The sequence below is a fragment of the Melospiza georgiana genome, chromosome 1 (assembly GCF_028018845.1).
Source record: "Melospiza georgiana isolate bMelGeo1 chromosome 1, bMelGeo1.pri, whole genome shotgun sequence".
Taxonomy (NCBI): domain Eukaryota; kingdom Metazoa; phylum Chordata; class Aves; order Passeriformes; family Passerellidae; genus Melospiza; species Melospiza georgiana.
The window spans coordinates 120,045,857-120,066,350 of NC_080430.1; the positions used below are offsets into that span (position 1 = coordinate 120,045,857).

The 20,494-nt window shown below is 44.1% G+C and overlaps 1 protein-coding gene and 4 non-coding genes across 5 annotated transcripts in view; 3 read left to right on the plus strand and 2 right to left on the minus strand.

Moving 5' to 3' along the window:
• DNAJC5B (DnaJ heat shock protein family (Hsp40) member C5 beta) overlaps nt 1-9,344 on the plus strand; it is a 31,961-nt gene extending 22,617 nt beyond the window's left edge. The window contains exons 3-4 of the mRNA XM_058034954.1: nt 3,504-3,678; nt 9,250-9,344. Coding sequence (XP_057890937.1) covers nt 3,504-3,678; nt 9,250-9,344 — 270 coding nt within the window. The remainder of the gene's footprint in view (nt 1-3,503; nt 3,679-9,249) is intronic.
• A 4,872-nt stretch (nt 9,345-14,216) lies between these two features.
• TRNAY-GUA (transfer RNA tyrosine (anticodon GUA)) lies at nt 14,217-14,307 on the minus strand. Its single transcript is given in 2 exon segments — nt 14,217-14,252; nt 14,271-14,307. It is a non-coding gene; the product is annotated as a tRNA-Tyr (tRNA).
• A 246-nt stretch (nt 14,308-14,553) lies between these two features.
• Nucleotides 14,554-14,626, plus strand: TRNAR-ACG (transfer RNA arginine (anticodon ACG)). Its single transcript has one exon. It is a non-coding gene; the product is annotated as a tRNA-Arg (tRNA).
• Nucleotides 14,627-16,414: 1,788 nt separating this feature from the next.
• TRNAY-GUA (transfer RNA tyrosine (anticodon GUA)) lies at nt 16,415-16,505 on the plus strand. Its single transcript is given in 2 exon segments — nt 16,415-16,451; nt 16,470-16,505. It is a non-coding gene; the product is annotated as a tRNA-Tyr (tRNA).
• A 3,548-nt stretch (nt 16,506-20,053) lies between these two features.
• TRNAR-ACG (transfer RNA arginine (anticodon ACG)) lies at nt 20,054-20,126 on the minus strand. The gene has a single exon. It is a non-coding gene; the product is annotated as a tRNA-Arg (tRNA).
• Nucleotides 20,127-20,494: the final 368 nt, after the last annotated feature.

Consider the following 20,494-nt stretch of genomic DNA (forward strand, 5'->3'; position numbering starts at 1 on the left):
GCAAAATCCATGCAGTTTCCATCCCACCTGTCTCCAGCCACAGCAGCCTAGGAAAGCTCTCTGCTGGGCTGTGACAGAATAGCCAGGAAGATGATCTGTGCTGCTTGAAGCAATGTCATGACAGTTTTTATCTGAGAACTGTGGAACACAGAATTCTCTGTTCAGCAAGGAACAGGCCAGTGCTGCATTGCCCCACATTCCCCTTTGAAGCTGGGAAGTCACTTGGGCACTTTGGGGGTCTGAGAGGCCATAATTTGACTTCTGGATCAGGATGAGGCAGAAGCTGCTCAAAAGCAGAACAGTGCATGAAACCAATGAATAAAGTACTGGTGTTTAAATCAAATTTGCAAAGGTGCTGCCCCTCAGAGGCTGGTTGGAGGCTGCCTGCTTGCAGCTGCTGTAGCTGCCTCCTGCTGCAGGCTGGACACCCCACCGTAGCTGCTGTCATCTCCTGATGGATCATTCCCTCTTGTCTTTGCTGCCCACCCTCTCCTTCTGCCTCTGTCATAGTTAGGTGGTCTCAGCACTGAGAGGGCAACAGTGTGGACTCCTTTAACAGTTTTTGGAAAAAAAGATTTCCTTCACTGTTTCTTTTTTTTTTTTTTTTTTAACTTCTATTTTTCTTTTATTTGGTGATCTTTAATGGAGATTTTATGGAGTATAAAATCCTCTGGGGTCATAAAATCAGGTACAGAAATAACCACTGTGGCTTTGACTCATAAAGGGAGCAGTGGGGAGTAGAGAGAAGCTCATAAGTCCCTAACAATTAAAGGAGAAATGTGAGGATTGCTCCAAGCAAGCTGTATCCCAGAGGTGAGACAAGACATGAAGAGCAAAGTAATCACTGCTTCCTGGTTTTCAAGAATTTTTCACAAAATAATTTAAAATATGTATACAGAGTCATTTGAGGATTATCACAGATAGTCTCTCTGTGCCTCCCCCAACCCAAAATCTTGCCACTCACCCCCAAAGCATAAAGGGGCCACCAAGTGGTTTTGTTAGTTAGTTTGGTTGCGGGTTTTTTTAAAATTTTTTTTATTTGCAAGATGAGCTCTTAGTATTTCTCATTTGTTTTTAACTCATGCACAAATGCTGGATCAATTTGAAATTTTTATATTGGTCATCATAATAGTAGGTGAGTCTGAGGCATCATCTGCAGATGACCTCTGGACTCCTGATTTCCTCCATCCTGGTGGAGGACAGTAGGGACCACAGCCTTGGCTTGTTAGATTCCTCATTGACTGCACACATTCCTCTCCTCAGCACAGTCATACTGGGAAAATCTGACAGTTGCAAGGAGTTTATCATTAGCAGTAAAGAAACTCAAATGAAAGGAGGAATGAAAAATGAAAATTACTCTTCTTTTTGAGAGTGCTAGACTTTTTAGCAGGCATATTAAACTGGGAGTATAAAGACATGGGTAATGGGAGCACAAATTGCTTCTCCACTGGCAGGCATAGAGGCTGTTTGTTTAACTGTTTTAGCAAAAACCAATTCACCCTCTACCATGAAGACAGTTCATTGATAACATATATAATCTGATTTTTGATTTAACAACTATGATAATATAAGCACAAGAAATGTTGAAACATTAAAGGTATCATGAATAAACTCAATGTGTTTTCCCCTCTACGCACTTCCATTTTTTTTTTTTTTTCATTCTATACATTGTGGTGATTTATTCTTCATTATGGCATAAACGATAAACAGTCAGATAAGTTATTCTGGGAATTATGGCACTGTTTCAGGTGTCCATTAGAAGGAATGCATTTTATGACAAAAAGTCTGAGTCCTTCTTTTCATTAAAAGCACCTTGCTCACTCTAGATACATGCTCATATTAATATTAGGCATATAAATAGTCTTATTACCTTCAAAGATGCCCCAGCCAGCCCCCACTAATGTTAGCTCAGACATGCATACATAATTTTATTTGCATAGCTCCATTGTCTGAGTTTGACAATATCCTGACATTTGTGCTTACTTTCTTCCTCAAGCAGCATATTGTCTTAGGAACACAACAAATACTTGGCAGACTGGAAAACTGTCATGCTAAAGCCAGGCTGTACCTCCAATCCATATATAGCTGGTACCACAAAGCTGTGCTGCTTTTACCCACACCTTCAGAGAATCATGGAATGGTTTGGTTTGGAAGGGACCCTAAAGATCATCCAGTTCCAAGCCGCTGCCATGTGCAGAGAGACCCCCCACTAGAGCAGGCAGCTCAGAGATTGATTCAACCTGGTCTTCAACACCTCCATCAATGGGATGCTCATAACTCCTCAGGACAACCTGTTCCACTGCCTCATCACCCTCACAATGAAGAATTCCTCCCAAATACCTAATCTAAATCTACTCTCTTTCCATGTATTTCTACATATCAGCTCTGATTTGCTTTCCAGGAATGTCACTTGTTTTCCTTTGCTCTTATACCATTATGTCCATGAAGAGGTGTCCATGGAGATTTCTTCTGTCACAAACATCTCCATGTAGTCCTGGATCTACCCTAGGTCAGGAGCCAGGCTGCTGTCACATCCCCATGGAGCACAGACTGGCAATGCCAGCCTAAAAGCTCCCCTCCTACATGTCCATTGCTGCGATGCAGCACACACTTGAACATCTGGGGAGCTGTGCTGTGAACCCAGGCACTGACTTCATCTGAAGGAAGAAAGCTCTGTAAATATAAATTTTCTGGCTCTTGACTCTTTCCAAGATCTCTGGTCTTGGCCCCAGGCAATTGTGTTGGGTCTCCTGAATCCTCTATGCTTTGTGCCATGCAGACAAGAGCGATCAAAGGTGGGAACTTCTTGCTACCTGAGTCCCCAGATCAAGGATGCATAGTCTGAGGACTATAATTTAGGAGGTGTCACCTGTGTGGTCCTGCACAAGCTAATGGGGCGAGAGAGAGGCACCCATAATGGGCAATTCACATACTCTTATGGCTGAACCTTCCCCTGGAAGGGCTTTTAACTTCTCTTTGACTGTGTGGGGAGTCCATAGCAGCCACATCCAGTCCTAAACTGGATGCCTTATTTCAGTGGCCAAAGTTATGTGGGATGCATCTGGGTCTTTGCTTCTTTTTCTCTCAGCTTTGTTATTGACAAGAGCTTGCCAGTAAATAAGTGTTTGCAAAAATGATCTTGGGCAAATGAGTCATTTTAAAGATGGAAATGAGTCATGTTAAGGTGGGTAGGGTTTTGCATACTGCCTGGAGAGTTTTTCTGGGGGCCATCAGCAGAACAGCAGACTTTGAAACCTTGAGCGTGTGGGGGCCTGTTGGTTGGTGTCTTCTTTGTGGATTTGGTCCTTAGTGACAAATAGGAGGTTGTGGGTGAGAAGGGATTTGGAAGACCTGGCCCTTGTTCAGGCACGGGGACAACAGGTGGACTCCTCTGAATGTCAAGCACTTAGGAACCAGAGTTCTGCCTTCAGCTGTAAGAGGCAGCCACAAGTTTGGGGAAGGTCACTGCTAACAGGACTTTCATCCTGCTGTGTTTAACCCAGGGCCTGTTTGCAGTCTGTGGTTTGCTGACTGGCTGCTACCTCTGCTGCTGCCTCTGCTGCTGCTTCAACTGCTGCTGTGGAAAGTGCAAACCAAAGGCACCTGAGGGGGAACAGCAGGAGTTCTGTGTGTCTCCAGAAGATTTGGAAGAGCAAATTAAGAACGACATGGAAAGAGGTGTGTATTGTAGGGGCTTACTGTGTGGCAAAGCTGTTCAAAACAACCTTTAAAGCCTGTAGTCCAGATGTTCTGCTCACAATGCTGAGGCTGCTTCCAGACTTCAGTGGAGATGTGCCAATTCACTCTAGCAAAGACCACAACACAGTGAACCTCCCAAATTATGCATTAATGCAAAACCAAACTTACGGCACTTACAACTAAACATCTCCTGTATCTCTTATGAGACACTTACAAAATAAATATCTTAGGGCTCTTTTTAAGAGATAATGTTCACCCTCTAGCCTCCATGCCCACGTTCCTTCATATCCTAGATCCTATATTCCTACATTAGGCTCAGCTGGACTGGTGCCTGTCACATCTGATTGACCTGAATAAGCTGTCATTCAGACTTTAGTTGTGTAAAATTTATCCCTGCTTGTGGTGGATATTGTACCCATTCAAGAGAAGGCTTCAAGAAAATATGCCAAGTTTCCAACAGTAAGGTTGTACAGTAACCCAGGAGAGCATGCATGGGAGGTACCATGATCCTGTTCCTCTCCCATACAGCCCCTAAGCTTCTCTGCAGTAGCAATTCTACCTTATTCAGGCCTTGGATAAAATCCAGGTGTAAACTAATCCTCTCAAAAATGTCTGTAGTTCCTGGCCCATTTAATTCTCTGGTGTGCTTCATGGTGGAGCAGGCAAGTGCTAACTTAGGGGCAAGAGGAACAGGGAATTTAGGAGCCAGGAACATGGGCCTGTGGCAGCAGAATGACCTCCACAGCAGGTCAGCCTCTTTTTTTTGCCTTTGCTGCATTCCCCCAGCTGCACGTTCAGGTTTTGGCTATGCCAGGGGATGATGGAGGTGATTTCCTAATTTGGCACTAGTATGGGATGCATGCTCTGAACAAAGAGTCCTGTCCCAGTGTGCCAAAGAGGGGCAGTTTTGTCTTCACATTCAGGGGAAGCAGAAACATCTCAAACTGGATAGATATGTACAGGTGCTCCAGCAATAAGAACCCAAGGTACCAGGGAAGGACTGAAGACGCTTTTCAGTTGCAAATGTATATAAACTATGATTAAGATTATGGGTTTTTTATGAGGAAGGACCTAAGTCAGCTCACTCATTTTCTCTTCCATTGTTATAGAAGATCTTATACTGTTATATTCTTATGTTTATTATGCTTAAAATAGCACTGCCAGATTGCAAATGTCATGTTCCCATAGCAGTAAGAATTTTTTTCCCCCCAACTTTTCACACAAATTTACCCTTCCATAAATATGTAACAAAACACTTGTAGTGGTTGAAACAAATGCTATTTTTATAACCGCTATGCCAATGTGTGGTGGTGTTTTTAAGCTGATTTTGCCTTGAGGCATATCAAGGTAAACACAGTCAGCTTAAAAACTGATCATACTTAATCAGTCTCTGCAAAGGCAATAAAAACTACTTGTGAAAACTTTATAACCACAGTACCTTGAGACAAAACTAATAAACTTTACATTAGGCACCCGAACAGTGCAAATCTAAAGTGGGTCTTGTTCTCCATGAGTCTCTGATACCAAAGCCAAGTCTAAAGTAGAAGGATGGACTTTTGAAGAATCAGAATGCTTATTTTCTGCCTGTTTTCTTAATTTGTTTATTTTTAATTTGGTTTATATTCATTTTAATTCTCCCTAAAAATCCGGAACAAAATTCCCCAGTGCTCTTTCCTTCTGGCACAGGTACCAGAACATATTGGTGTGCTTTAATTTTAGGCCCCCTTGACATCCCTTTACTCCCACCAAGTCCCACTGAGACCAAATTAAAAATTAATTTTAAATGCTTAGCAAAGTACTAGTCTGAAAAAATAACATAATATGGAATTTCATGTTTTAAGTATTTGGAAGACAGTATTAAATACATAGGTAGGGTCTGAAGGAAACTAGATTTTTATACCTTTCCTACCCTCCTCTTCAGTCTGGCTACATTTTCCTCCTAATCAAAACCAGCAAGTCTCAGTAAAGCAGAATTCTCTTTATTTTAAAAGAGATCAACATATAAGGAATAAAATAAAAGCTTTATGACAAAGAGTAACATGAGCATCTTTCCTGCAGCTGAAAGGAAAACAGGTTATGCATTTAGGAAATAAAAAGAATGACAACCAGATCAAAGTGTGCTTCCTCTCTTCCTTCTTCCTTTGTCATCCCAACTTCAGGAATACTGGCCAGAAAGACACAGCTGACTTTTAGAATAGCAAAGACTGTGCTTTTTTGAATGTTAAGACATAGAAATTAATACTCATGCCTTCCTTTAGGTAAATAATAGAAATGTTCCTGCATGTAATTCAGAAACAAACTGTGTAATTCAGAATCACTTGTGCAGCAGATTTAATTTTGGAAGAGGAGATTCTATTAGGATCCAAGTTCTTTGCATGCCCTCTGAGCACAGAATGAGCATTCCAGCCAGTAATTAATTTCTCTGCTTCCTGCTGTCCCCAGCATCTACAGTATTGCTAACCAGAACTTCTCACTGAGGTCAAACGTAGAGTTTTCAAGCTAAGGCTCCACTAAAACTATCCAAATATTTTTTAATCAGCCATTGTTTTCTGAGGAATGCATCATTGATAAAGCATCAAAATTCCTGATGCTACACAGCTCTGAGACTGAGCCCTTAGCAGTTGTGCTCAGTGGGAACTAACTCCCTGCTGCTGGCTGCACTGCCCAAAGGAGTTGAGATTTAGACCTCAACTAAAATGTCAAACTGCCATGTCAAACTGGCATGACTATAATAATTTTTCAGTTCCTCACAACTCTCAATAACAAAATTAAGGTTTTACATGGTTGATTTCATTCATCAAACGAACATAGCATAAAACATAATTATTATTGAAAAAGAAAGAGGTGTGAGGCCAAAGGTTCAGCGATCCATTCCCTAAAATGTAAGAGCAAAGTGAGTTGCCACTGAAATCAACATAATCATGCCAAAGGCTTCAATTCTGTTGATTTGCTATTTCTCCAGAAAAAGAGAATTTCTAGGGGCATTTATATTCCCCTAGAAGAAGGGTTAAGTCAAATAAATGTCACTAGATCTAGTGCTCAGATAGTTCAAGGTCTCCCTTGAGAGCATGTATTACAGCATGTATTTCCAGGGGTAAGATGACCATCAGAACTAAAGGAAATTAGGGGCTTGCAAGCTCTGGCACATACTTAGCTTACAAGGATTTCTCCTCATAATTATTGATTTGAACCAGAAGACTCTGACCTAATACAGAGCAGAAAACCAAAACTTAAATGTTATGTTTGGGCTATTACATTTTAAAGATGACATTTTTTGGTGTTTCAGATCAAACATGACATTAGAAAGGTGCAAAATAAGGTAATCTGTGGTATCCTGCCATGATGTTACAGGTAACCTGTCAAAATGCACTGGCAGAGGGAAGTATCACTCGCTTGCCTGCAGCACAGACACGTGCAACACTTCAACACTTTCCCACACACATGGGGCAGGTTGACAGATTTTGCTTCCACTGAAGTTGATGGTAAAATTTTTGTTAACTTTTGTGTTCCCGGAGGAGGTGACATTGGAATTTGGATTGCCTTTGTACTTCAGGCTGTAATGATGCACTCAAAGCAGTTTGGCAGGTCTGTTCTCCCCTGTTCGGTTATCGTTGTAAGAACAAAGCAAGGCATTTCTAGACCAACTTTTATTTTACAGAAAATGAATTCTGGGAGAGAAAAAAAAGGACAAGAATAAAAGAACCTGAGTAGAAAAAATACTTTCCCAACTCAGAAGCAAAAAGTTTTTATCACTTCATTGTCTCCTCCACACTCCATATGATACAAATGTAGGCGAACAGTGAGCAGGAGCTATCTATAGAAGGCAGTTTAAACTGTGAATTCTGCCTCACCTCCATTCTGCAGCTTGCCATTAGCAGACTATATTTGTACAGTTTATTATTCTATGGGTCCCTGTTCTGCTAAAAAACCCTATAATAAGTCTTAGAAGGGTGCAAGCAGCAAAATGCTTGGTGAGGGTGTCAGCTAAGAGCTGTCTGCAGATCGGCTGGAGGCAACGCGACAGATTTGCAGTGGGTCCTGCTCTCCTGTTGCACACCTGGGTATCACAGCAAAATGAACTGCTAATCTCTGCCCTCCATCAACAATCTTCCCGAAAATGAACAACTTGGAGGCAGAAGTGGGCGGGAGAGAATGCTGCTCAGAAATCTAGAAAACACACAGCAGCTTAAAAATGGATTGGAACTGCCAAACTAATATGAGCCTGAGCTGAGCTCAAAGCATTAATTACTCATATACTTTTAGAAGTTATGAAACACGTCTGTCTTTGACCTTGTGTCTAAATATGGAATTGCCCATACAGAGAAGCTGCTTGGCATTTAATCATTCTTGCCTCTCACCTTGACAGAGTCAAAGTTGTTCTACCCCCACTGAGTGGAAGCCGTATGGCATGCAATTAGATTCCTGCTCTGGGTTAAGTTACTCCTGTACATTACATCTTTTGCCCATGATTCATCCCATCAACTGTCATGTAAACAGAAGGAAATGTCAGACGAGATTTTTTTCCCTGAACAGTTGGTCATTTGGCAAAAAAAGTAATAATTTGTATTCGATTACTGTGAAGACTCTGTTAGTATCAGGATATAGACAGTCCAAAGTTTTCATACATGAAACATTTCACTAAGATGGCTGAACTTGTAAAAGTCAGTCTCTGAGACTTGAGTACTTCCCTCCCTCCAAAAAACATGTGGGTTGGAAAAAGGCCCAGAAGAAGCTGGCTTACTGCACTTACTAAACCTTGTTCTTTATCAGATGGAACACAGTAGCCATCAAGGAACTCTGTAAAGACTTCACTTCTACTTTCCTCCACTCTACAACAAATGAATTTTATAGATATATTGGAAAAGCAAACACAAAATTGCACGGAGTGAGAAAGTACACAGCAGTAGGGATTTATAGAGTGATAATATGAAGTTTTGGCAGTTCCAAATTCATTAAAATAGTAATTCCTAGAGTCCTATTGCATATACATTACATAAGACTTCAAATTCAATTTAACATTTTTATTTAACTAGCTGGCTTTCAGGATAGATATGATTTCTCTCCTCTCAAGTGTATTATTATTACTGCTCACATATTTTTTCCTTTTAACCCTCCTCCTTCTTTACTGTTAACTCTGCCTTCTTCAAGACTCATTTCTGTCCCATTTTCACAAACACTATCAAGGTTAGTGCTCGCTGACTCACAGCAGCTCTGATTATATTCTGCCATTTGTAGGAACAAGCACTTGCTATTAGAACAGGCAGGAACCTTTAGCCTGCAAGCTCTGCAAAGCACCAGGCAGAGCAAATGTCCAGTCTAACAGCAGCAGCAACACCCAGAAACCTGCCATTGTATGAGGACTAGGAGGAAGAACATTTGTAGGCTTGGTGTGAGCAATGTCACCTTGTTGGTACCCACACAGCCGTCTGTGAAACCAAATTAAGCCGTAACCAGAAAAGCAAATGAAATGTTGTGGTGCTAACAAGAAATCTGACTTTGGTAGCAAGTGAAGGGTTCTTAAAGTAATCTTTGTATTCCTCTCCAATTTAGATGGAGAAACTCCTATTACGCTTCAGCCGACTAACGTCACTGAGAAGACACAACTGATTGGGGACAGCCACCGGAGCTACCACACTGAGTCCTAGGGCAGGCCAGGGACCTGCTGGACTTCTCACTGAGTCTCACAGTGAGAAAAACATGAGATAAGTCCTGCAGCCTGTGTTCATAGTTTTTAAGCTAATAAAAAGTAACATGAGAGTAATTTCCTACCAAGGCAGAATCTTGCTCTATGCTACTTCCAACAGGTCGATACCTGCACGGTGTATGGAGATACCCATGGCCTGTACAGAGCATGCTGGTCTCTCACAGCTTCAAATTGTCTTTCCCTCTAATAATATTCCCTTTGAGATAGCTGGTCTTCTCCCTGCCTGCATCGGTAGTTTCACCTCCCAGCCACAGTCCTGAGTCCCTTTATGGACACCCTGGCTGTACCTCCCTGCCCCAGGAACCTTCCCTGGACGCAGCAGTTTTGCTGGATGGGAAACATTCCGGTGAGGGAGCCCCAGAAGTGCTCTGTAGCAGGTCTCAGAGAGAAAGTTGTTAGCAAGACAGATGGCGCTGTCCTTCCCAGAGAAGAAGTGCTCTTTGAGGGCAGCGAGTGGCTTGCTGGGACCCAGCTCTGGTAATTATAAATCCTGAACCAAGACAAAGTGCTAGGAGATTTTTCTGATGGTTGTTACAGTGCAGGTCACTCCAAATCCAGGAGCCTCATCCAGAAGCACACATAGGCTCTGTTGTCTTCCCCAGCAAAAGCTGCGAACCCATGAGACAAACCCTGGGCTGTCCCAGAGCCTCTTTCCTCCTCCCAGGGGCCTGTGGCAAAGCTCCTCCTTTTGGTTCCCAGCCAACAGCGTTCTGCCAGCTGGCTCCCTGCGCCGTGCCCTTGGCTCGGGGCCCTGCTGCCCTGCTGGCACTGGGCTGGGAGCCACCACGCCAGCACAGGCACTGGGGCTGTGGGAGCACCAAGGACTTGGCAGGGAAACAAGCAGCAAAGGAGTGACCGTCCTCCTCAGCAGCTCATTGGGGTAAGACTGAAACCTCCCTTCTGCACCAGGCACAGGGGCTTTAAGAGCACATGGCATGATTTTAAATAAAGAGGCAGGAATAAGGTGTGTGTTCAGGTGCACCACTGCACAAATGAGCGGACATACATGTGGCCATGGCTAAAGGGAGCATGAAGAACTTAGGCCACTAATTTGTAAGAGCTAAAGGAATACCTCTTAAATCTTAAGCTTAGCACTTCACTGATTTGACATAGTAGTTTAAGCCTGAGGCAGTAGAATTTCTTCTTATTGATCATTTTACATTAATCATTGTCAGTTTTGTGTATTTGCTATTTTTGCATGCTGTGGTCTAAAGGGGGGTCACAGTGTTCCACTGAATTATACAGATGTGAATATATAACAAGCTGAAACTGTTGTTCCCTTGCTTGAAAGTGGATCCTGCAGTTGTGAAACATTATTATCTTCCTTCTATTCTCGCCTTTGACATCAAATGTCATTCAGCTAAATATATTGGGAAAAGAATGTGTTTTATAGAACCAGCTGTAAGTCCAAAGTCAAGACATACTACTTTCAGTGTTTCTTTAAAAGTTCCATAACACAAGGATATTTTCAAGACCATTACTTCCTGTTCAAGTTACATATCTGTTCTCTGGATGCAGGCACTGGGGACAGCCAACATGCACATTGCCTTCACAAATGGCCCTGTTTTTCTGCTTCAGAAAAGAGGGAAGATGCTGACATGACCAGAGTGCACAGGCACTCATTTCCCTCCTACCCACAGGCTCCTCTTTGCCCTCAGTTGCAATGGTTTTGGAAACCACTCGTGTGTACGTAATTCCAGACCACCATCCTACCTGCCCACTGAGGATGTGCCCATCCAACCCATCGGTGCCAGGGGAGGGGGCAGATGCCACCATCCTGCCACTGAGGAGACATGACCCCAGAGGCTTGTCTTTCCAGTGGCAGCCGAGTGCTGTACATCTTCCGTCAGGGGGATGGATCAGACAGCACTGGGGTGCTGTGAGATGGGCAGAGCCCAGAGACTGGCGCTCCTCTTTTGCCTTTCTCCCCTTTCCAGAGTGTTTGTTCTAGCATAGGACAAACACTCTGGGGACATTGTTATCCCCAATGAAGGAGTAGGGAGAGCACATAGTACATAACAAATCTGCAGGTGAAGTAATTTGCTAAGTTTCACTGTCTGGTAGAGAAATTTAGTGTGAAAATGTCTAAATGTTACCTAGTGACTATTTCCAGCAGAGAGCTGAAAGAGACACTGGGAGAAAAGTCTGGTGTAAAGCTATGTTTTATACGTGGAATCCTTTCCCATGTGAAATCCATCCTACTTTTCCCATGGAAGTCATTGGGAATTGCACCCTTGATTTCAACAACAGCTACAGAGCAGGCCTAAAGCCAGGGAGGAAGAAGTAAATCCCATAATAGCAAAAGAAATTGGGGAATTTTTTCACATGCAACATCTCTGATGGGTCTATAGGGCCAGACCCAAAGTTCACCAAAACCAAGGAAATTTTCTCCATGGTCTTGAGATGTACCACAAGTTATGTGGTTCTTATTTACACTTTCTAAATAAGAGTCTTTTCTTGGGAAAGATTTATGGCTGGATCTCACAGTGTGAAGCAAAGATGGACAAGCTGCTGCATGTTTTACAGACACAGGGTTCTGTACAGAAGAGCCACAACACATTTGTTAGCATGTCAGTTAGCAAAAAATCTTAGAAGAAACCAGTGACCAAGCCTCTGAGGGAGTTGTCCAGGACCTGCAGCTTAAAGATCTGAGTGTCTGAACTCATGGTTTAATTTCAAATGGGTAACTTAGTTTTTAAAGTAACAGAGCATTTGTGTCTCTCATTGATGTGAAGATCAGTATTCTGAGGACATGTGAAGATAGAATGATAAAGGATTTCAGGACTTACCTCTTCAATGTGATTTTACTCCTTTGTTTGCTTTTCAGAAAAGTTCCTAACATGAACACATGCTAGCATTATCTGCTTTTGTGTACAGTTCAGTTGCACACCCAGAAATCTTCTCAAAATGTACAGATTCTCAATTTTTTTCCTCTGTTTTGCAACATTTATTTATATATAAACTTCCCATGTATTCAAATCTACCTTGGCTGTCAATCATTCTGACTAATAAAAGTTGTATGTATGAATTGTAGCACTCCCTTTACCTTGCCACACCACCAACAACTTCATTCCAGTAAGAGCTAGAGAAGCTGTTGAGACAGCTGGCCCAAGTTATGGCTTTGCTCCTTGGCAAGTGTCAAATGGCAGCTCAGGCTTTCCCCAAAGAGGAACTAGCTCTTGGATTGCAGCAGATGTGCCCACCCATGCAAAGCAGACAGACCCATGGCCTCACATTTTAAATTCTTTACTTAATGCAGAATGCTTGTAAAAGAAATCATCAGTGCGACAAACTGATGTAACACAGTAGTTTCACTGGAATCAGTGCCCATATGGAACAATTTCCCCCAGCAAAAGGTGTGTGCAGAGGGGGGAACCATGGTGCTGCTGAGGACAGCAGCAGACACCCTGAGACATCCAGCAGCACACTCTGCATCTGTTCAAGAGCCAGCACAGAGTGCCAGAATATCTGGGCATGGTACAAGACAGGAATATTTGTCACTAGGTTGGTATCCAGCCTCCGTGACCACAAAAGCCCAAGCATTTGAAAAATGGACAAGGGGCCGCTGTTTTGGCTGTATGTATCCCCAGAGATCTGTTCCTTTGTGTGCTTAGATATTATCACATACCCAGATTCACTCAAAACACCAAACAGAAGAGGCAGCATAGACAATTTAGGTGCACCACCATGTAACTAGTCATTTAGGCAGATTGTGCACTTTTACTGTCCACAACAAGTTTGTGGGATAAGCCACAATGCTTAATACAAAAAACTTCAAACATAATTGCATGTCACTTAGTTTGATTGCCTACCTTGTATAAGAATGAATACCGATATGATTTCAGTCAAAAAGAATTGTATCTCTGAGTCTTTGTAGAATAAAATCACTAAAAAGAATTGAAGAAGAACGCTAAACTGAGTGCAGTTAAAATTATTGATTTTTTCCTATGTTAGAATTTCCTGTAGAAAAGAGTGTGCTGTTATGAACCAGGGAGAAAGACCGCAGATGACCATAACCCCCTTCCTTCCCTCCACAAACTGAAGTCAGCTCCCTCATCACATCTGGCTTCTCCTTTCATTTGGAGAGATGAATAGGTAGAGGGTTTTGTACAAGAGGGCTCAGTCCTTTGTGCCGGTTTCACCCATCCCAGGTTGGGAAGGCAGTAAGACAAGACAACTTGTAGGTGTGGTAGCTGACTCCTATAATAGATAGACCCAGTAATGACACACAATTTTCAGCTAAAGGAGAGAGTCAGTACATGCTAATCTTAGAATGGGTTGGGTAGGAAAGGGCCTTAAATATCATTCAGTTCCAACCCCCAGCCATGGGCAGGGATGTGTCCTGTCCAGCCTAGACTTGAACACTTCATTTGGCTGGATAAGAAAATGTGTTCATTTTGTGGCAGCATGTACAGATACAGCCTTATGCTGTAAAAACAGTGTCTAGACATTTGGAAGAGAGGAGACTTGGAAAAATGACCTTCAGAATTTCAACATCCTAATTAACTGCGATGAGACAAAGGGATCTCAGCCGGTATCCTCCTGCACTGACTTGCTTTGTGGCACGTTGGAGTATGAGCACACATGTCGTTTTCCTTTGGAAATTCAGGAGTGTTGGCAGTCCTGCATTAGGCCCAGCATTCTCTGCTTCCGCAGGAACAGTCGCTCCTGAGAGTGAGACACAGCGCACAGGCTCGGTTTACGATGCGGCTGGAACTCTTCTAGAAAAGCAGCTGTATCTGCAAAAGACTAAAGTGCCAATTGCTAAGGATGGATCTTAGGATGGAAGGGGGAAAACAAAAAATTTTGCGTCTCCTTCGAGCCGGAATCGAACCAGCGACCTAAGGATTCCCGTGGGGCGTAGCCGCTACAGTCCTCCGCTCTACCAGCTGAGCTATCGAAGGGACCTGCCAGTCACGCCGCCGCCGCGCACCAAGACCGCAGCCGGCCCGCCCCGCGCATGCGCAGCACGCAGCGCCTTCGGGCGGGCCCGATGGCCGGTCGCGGGGCAGGGCGGGAACGCCGGGAGCTCCCCCTGCCACAAGGGCGGGGCGGGCCCCGGGCCGTGAGGGGTGCCCGGAGGTGCGGGGGACGCCCGGCGCCCCTGCTCTCGACTCTAGATAACGGCGCGGAAAGCCCATGTCCGTGTGGGGCCAGTGGCGCAATGGATAACGCGTCTGACTACGGATCAGAAGATTGTAGGTTCGACTCCTGCCTGGCTCGCATTGTTTTTTTTCCTAGCCGTGATCGCGCGTTGAGGGGGCTATGGTTTTCATTCTGATCTCATCATCGTGGCTTCTTAGAGTTCTCTTTTCTTTCTCTATCTGATCTCATCATCCTGACTTCGTCAGGAACGGAAGTGACAGGACAAGCAACAGGTACAAAATGAGAGGGGAAATTTAGATTAGAGATCAGGAAGAAATTCTCTGCTGTCAGGCTGGTGAGGCACTGCAGTAGGTTTCCCAGGGAGGCTGTGGGGCTCCCAGCTCTGGTAGTGTTCAGGATCAGGATCAGGCCTTGAGCAACGCCTGATAAAGCCTGAACAAGGCAAGTGTGTCTTGGTGAGAGGCGTCCCTGTCCCTGACAGGCAGGTAAGGACCAAATGATCTGTAAGGTCCCTTCCAACCCTTAAAATTCTGTGATTTAACCCCATTTGTCTGCCTGGTAGTGCTGTGTTTTCCAAAGCAAAACACTACTGTAGGCTTAAATTTTTCTCTTTTTTTTTTCAAATTACCCCAATTAACACACCATTACATTACATGGGGGAGAAACCTGGCCCTGGGAGAGGAGCAGAGCAGTATACTCCACATTGGCCTGACATTCTGCGGTTACTGCCACAGGTGACATCAAAGAAAACAACCAGGAGGTCTCTGGAGGCAGCAAGCAACCCTGCTGTGATCAGGAATGCTGTTTACATTCTAATTATCCCTTAGTCTTCAGAAGTGCAAGAAGATCCGTGTTGCGCAGTTGCATGAAAAGTGTGTGATTTTGCAACAAAACCCAAACATTTTTCATTTACATAAAGGCTATGCAGTGTATGAAGAAGAGCTTGCAAGCACGAGAGGCAAAGAAGGCATTCCCAATGTTTAGACTGAAGAGCACACCATAGCTTCAGAGTAGCCAGTTATCAAATCACGGAATGGTTTGGGTTGCAAGGGACCTTTAAAGGTTACCTGCTTCCACAATGAGCAGGGGCACTAGCTATCTTCAGCTCAATCAGGTTGCTGAGAGCCCCAGACCTTGGATGTTTTCAGGGAGGGGACATTCGCCACCTTTCCAGGCAACCTCTTCCAGTGTTTTCATGAAACCCGCTGTAAAAAAATTTTTCCTTCTATCCACTCTGAGCCCACCCTCTTGCAGTTCAAAGCCATTACTCCTTGTCCTGTTACTACATGCCCATGGAAAAAGTCCTTTCCAGCTCTGCTGGAACCCCTTTAGGTACTGGAAGGTGGTCTGAGGTCTCCTGGGTGCCATCTCCAGGCTGAACGACCAAAATTCTCTCAGCCTGACTTTGCAGGAGAGTTGCTTCTACCCTCTGATCACTTGGGTGTCCCTCCTCTGGACTCGCTCCATGTCTGTCCTGTGCTGAATCCCACAGAACTGGACAAAGCAGCGTGTGGATTCACATGTCCCAGAAGAAGTGGTTCACAGGAATATGAATAAATAACTGTGGTAGCTCATGAGTGCTGCCAACACCTGGAAGTGATGTGTGTGTGTTTCTGTGAAGGGCCCTGCTTTTGCTTCTCGACGCACGGCTATGCAAAAAACCACACGGCCCAGGCAGAGTCCAACCTCCACTCTCCACATTCGCAGTTAGAAGTGGAGAGTTCGTGGCGCCATTACGCCACTAGCTGACCCCTACACCCAGCTCCGGCCGCGGCCCAGTCACCGAACGCCCTTCCCGCCTCTCGCCCCCGTGAGGGCCGAGGCTGCCGGGAGCATGCGCAGAACTGTGCGCGGGGCGGGGCTGGGCGGTGCCTTGTGCGGCCGCTGGGGGGCTGCAGCCGTGTCCCTTCGATAGCTCAGCTGGTAGAGCGGAGGACTGTAGAGGCCGCGCCCCACGGGAATCCTTAGGTCGCTGGTTCGATTCCGGCTCGAAGGAGACAGCAAATTTTCTTTTCTGAGACCGGAGCACGGCTTCACTCCCGCTCAGGAAGGCGCTCCTAGAGCCGTTTACAAACACGTGTGATTCAAGCAATTCACCTTTTTTTATTCTCTCCTGAGGGGAAGCAAAAAAGAGAAAACACTCCAAAGACATAGCAGCCCTGCAGTAAATACTGATATACGTCTTGCTGCGATGCTTTTGGAAGTGCTTTGTTGTTTTCCATAAAAATATTAGTTATTATTATGTTTGCTAAAACTATTATTAATTATTATTTAATGAGATTTAATAAATAATATATTATCATAACCACAGAATTGTTAGGATTGGACGGACCTCTGGAGACCCCCCCCCTTGCTGAAGTAGAGTCACCTTAGAGCAGTTTACACAGGAATGCATCCACAGGAATGTCTCCAGAGAAGGAGAGTCCATTACCTCCCTCAATAGCCTGTTCCAGTGCTCTGCCACCCTCAGTGTAAGGAAGTTCTCCCTCATGTTGAGCTGGAATTTCTCTTTATGGAGCTGGAATTTTAGTTTATGGACATTGCTCCTTGTCCTGTCGCTGGGCACTGCTGAAAAGAGTCTGGCTGAAAAGAGTCATGGCACCCACCTCTGAGATACTTATATGAATGACTTAATGAGATTCCATCTCAGTTTAATAATATCTATTTAGGATGCTTGTATATGAAGCAAAAAATAATTAATAAAATAACTTAGTTCAGTCTTAGCTAGTTTTGTTAGGTCTTCTTTCCCCTGGTGATCCTTTGTGTTCCACTCTGGACAGTCTCTCCTCATGTTGCATGTTGCTTTATGTGATGCCAAACAATCTGTCCTGATTGGGCTTTCTGTGGTGCCAGATAATCCTTACAAAGCAGGGCTGTGAGCACCCCAGCTGATAGGAGTGGGTGAAAGTCCTCCACTGTCTCTTGACTTAGGGTGACAGATGTGATGTTTGGTCCTTTGGATGTGCCAAAAAGGGTGACATGAGATGTTCCAGCAGAATGTGGAGCAGAGGGAGAGGAGTCATAGAGGTCCTTACACAGAAGGGGGTTAATGCAGACAGACATGGGCTTGCTTTGGACATAGTTAATAAGAAAGCCAGCACTCATACTCTGCTTTTTTCTCTCCTGTATTCTATTGTTCCTTTTCCTTCAAGTCTTCTTTTCCATTGCAGGTGCTACGTGGGGTGCAGAAAAACATGCTTGGCAGCAGCTCCTGGCTTGGAGAGAGTAAACGTGTCTGAAAGTGTCCAAATCTGTCTGCATAGCAGGGGGAGAATGGAAGTGAAGTTTTCTCCTTCAACAGAAGCCTGGGTGAGTCTTCTCTCTGAGTGGGAGTGTTTCTCTGGGGTAGATTTCAGATATGAGAGCAAGGAGGACCCACTCTCTGTGGGAATATAGTACCAGCAAGATTATCAGCAGGGAAACAGATTTGTGAAGCTCAGGAAGAGTCAGACCTGCACGCTGCTTCTCTTTGTGCTTTACATCCCTGGCCCCAGATACCCCTTCATTAATTAGTGTGCTTTTGTGCATGTGTGTGGACATGCACACAGACACCAACAACAACCTTTTCTTCCCTTCTTCTCCAGCATGGTGCAGTGTATCCCTCTCAGGAGCTGTCCCATGAGGAACCCAGGCATGAAAACTTGCCTTTAAGGGAGCAGAGGCATCTCAGTGAGCACAAATTGAGGAAACACGTCTATTTCCTTAGCTGTCTGTTATCCCCACAACTTCATACTCACTAGCAGTCAAATCTGAATCCACAGTCCAAAAGCACATCCCTGTGCAGTTCCCTGGTGTGGGACAGACTCTATTTAGGGCCAGAGATTTATTTTCTTCCCAAGTTTCACCCCTTCCTGTATATACATCTCTAAACTCCTTTGTTCCTTTTCACTGATTCAGTGGCAACTCTTTTCACTTCTAAAGGATCGCTTCCAAAATAAAAGCACACACATACTTTCTTCAAGAAAAGGGATCATCTCCTTTCTCCCTCTGTCTCCACCTCTAAGATATTTTTTTCTCTCCCACCCACTCAGAAAGTATTGACATGCATTTCTGTGTAAGAGTGTAATACTCCTGAGGGATAATGAAAGCCAGGAAAGAAAAAGAACAAAACCAAAAATCCTGACAAAATGTCCTGGTCTCAGAACTTCCTTTATGCTAAGCACCTATTCTGTCTCTTGAGCTACAGCCTGTTACATTCATGAGACTGTTTGGCTCAGCTTTCCATTCTTCTAGGACACGCTCATGGATCTAAAGGTACTAAATGCTTTTCACTACAGTAGCAAACTATTCAGTGCTTGCTTAATAGTGTAACTTGTGAAATACTTATTTAGGTGCAAGTTAATACTGACAGTCACCTGCAAGTGTATAAATATTTTTGTATCTGGCCTCCAGCAAGGGCCTATAATGAGCTCTGTGTGTACAGTCTATTCAATTATTTCTATCACTTAATAATGGAAGATGCCAGAGATTATAAGAACCCCAATCATACAACATTTCACTCTGATACACTGGGTTGGTTACCAGAGTAGGGCACTTCAGGCAGTCAAGGGATGAGGGGATTTTAAATAGCCTGATGGGTACAGGGGGGACACCTGCTGCTACAGAAAGGAAATTTTCAGGACCTGTCTTGTAGGAAAAGGTTTGTTTGTATTTCAAACAAAAGTTGTCACTTTTACTGGAGAAAGGGAAAACATAATAAATCTCATAGGAGTATGAGGGTAAAAAGTTTCAGTCTGCCTGAAGGACTTCAAAGGAGAGTTGGTGAAAATGTTCCTCCGTAACAAGGTGCTTCCTGATGGATGCAGTTTGAGATATGTGGCACACGCATAGAGAAGATGTTCTGCTGATTGCAAAGGTAGGAAAGCACTGGAAATAAGAGAGCACTTTCCTGATTTTGTTAGTACTTGAAACTTTATTATTCCTTTATTGAGGAGCTCTTTGTCAGTGTATGTATTTTGAATATTGTAAACACATACTTTGTTTTGTACCTTAAGTACAAGAACACTCCCTCAGGTAGTCTTCGCCTGATCTAAGTGGGATTTCAGGGTTACCCAGCTATCAGCAGCTCTCCCAGCTCACATCCTGGGCACTTAGACATTATTTTTATCTCCTTGGCACATTCCTCTGCCCTGTTTCAGCAGGAGGAGTTGGATAAATGAGCATCTGCCAGGGTCAGCCAGGCTGGAGTGTGACAGTGGAAAACTGGAAGATGCTGGGAATAGATGTAAATATTGAAAGTTCCCATTGGGGTTGGGAAAGTTCCATGTAATAAATTATCTTTTCAAAAATAAATCTGTTTGGAGGTGGAGTTGACCCAATCAAAAATTCCCAAGCAGAATGAGCAGGATGTGTGGGTATCAAAGTAAATGAACACAAAATCACATCTCTAGCTTTCGAACTGCTTGGTTGTTGAGATTGTTTTGGTTTGTTTTTAATTACTCAAGTTTTGCCGTTTTCCCTGCACTTATGCACAGAGGCGATGTGTGGGAAGCTAGGGTAAGACCGGGGTTAGGAGGGCGACAAAGAATGTAAAACTGAAAAGAACGAGCCAGGTAGGAGTCGAACCTACAATCTTCTGATCCGTAGTCAGACGCGTTATCCATTGCGCCACTGGCCCCCAGCTGTTCCTGGTCTCACATGAGGGTGGTGCTATAATCTCCCAAAGGGACACAGGGGGGACGCCCTTTCTGATGCCCAGCACCATCAAAATGCAGAGGTTGCACAGTGGAAATCCCAATAGCCGTGTCCAAGCTCCATACCTGATATTGATTCACTGTGAGGAGAAACTTTGAAAGTGCAAGCTGAGAATAAGTCCCATTGCGTCACCTGCTGCAATATCTATGCTCAAAGGAAAGCAGGAAAAACATCATAATGTCATCCAATTCCCAAATTCTGGCAATTGTGTCATGCCCTTGTTGTCTGCCTGCCCCCAGCAGCCATTTGGGCCAGCAGAGCCTGCCTGTTCCCCTGGTGTCTGGAGGAGGA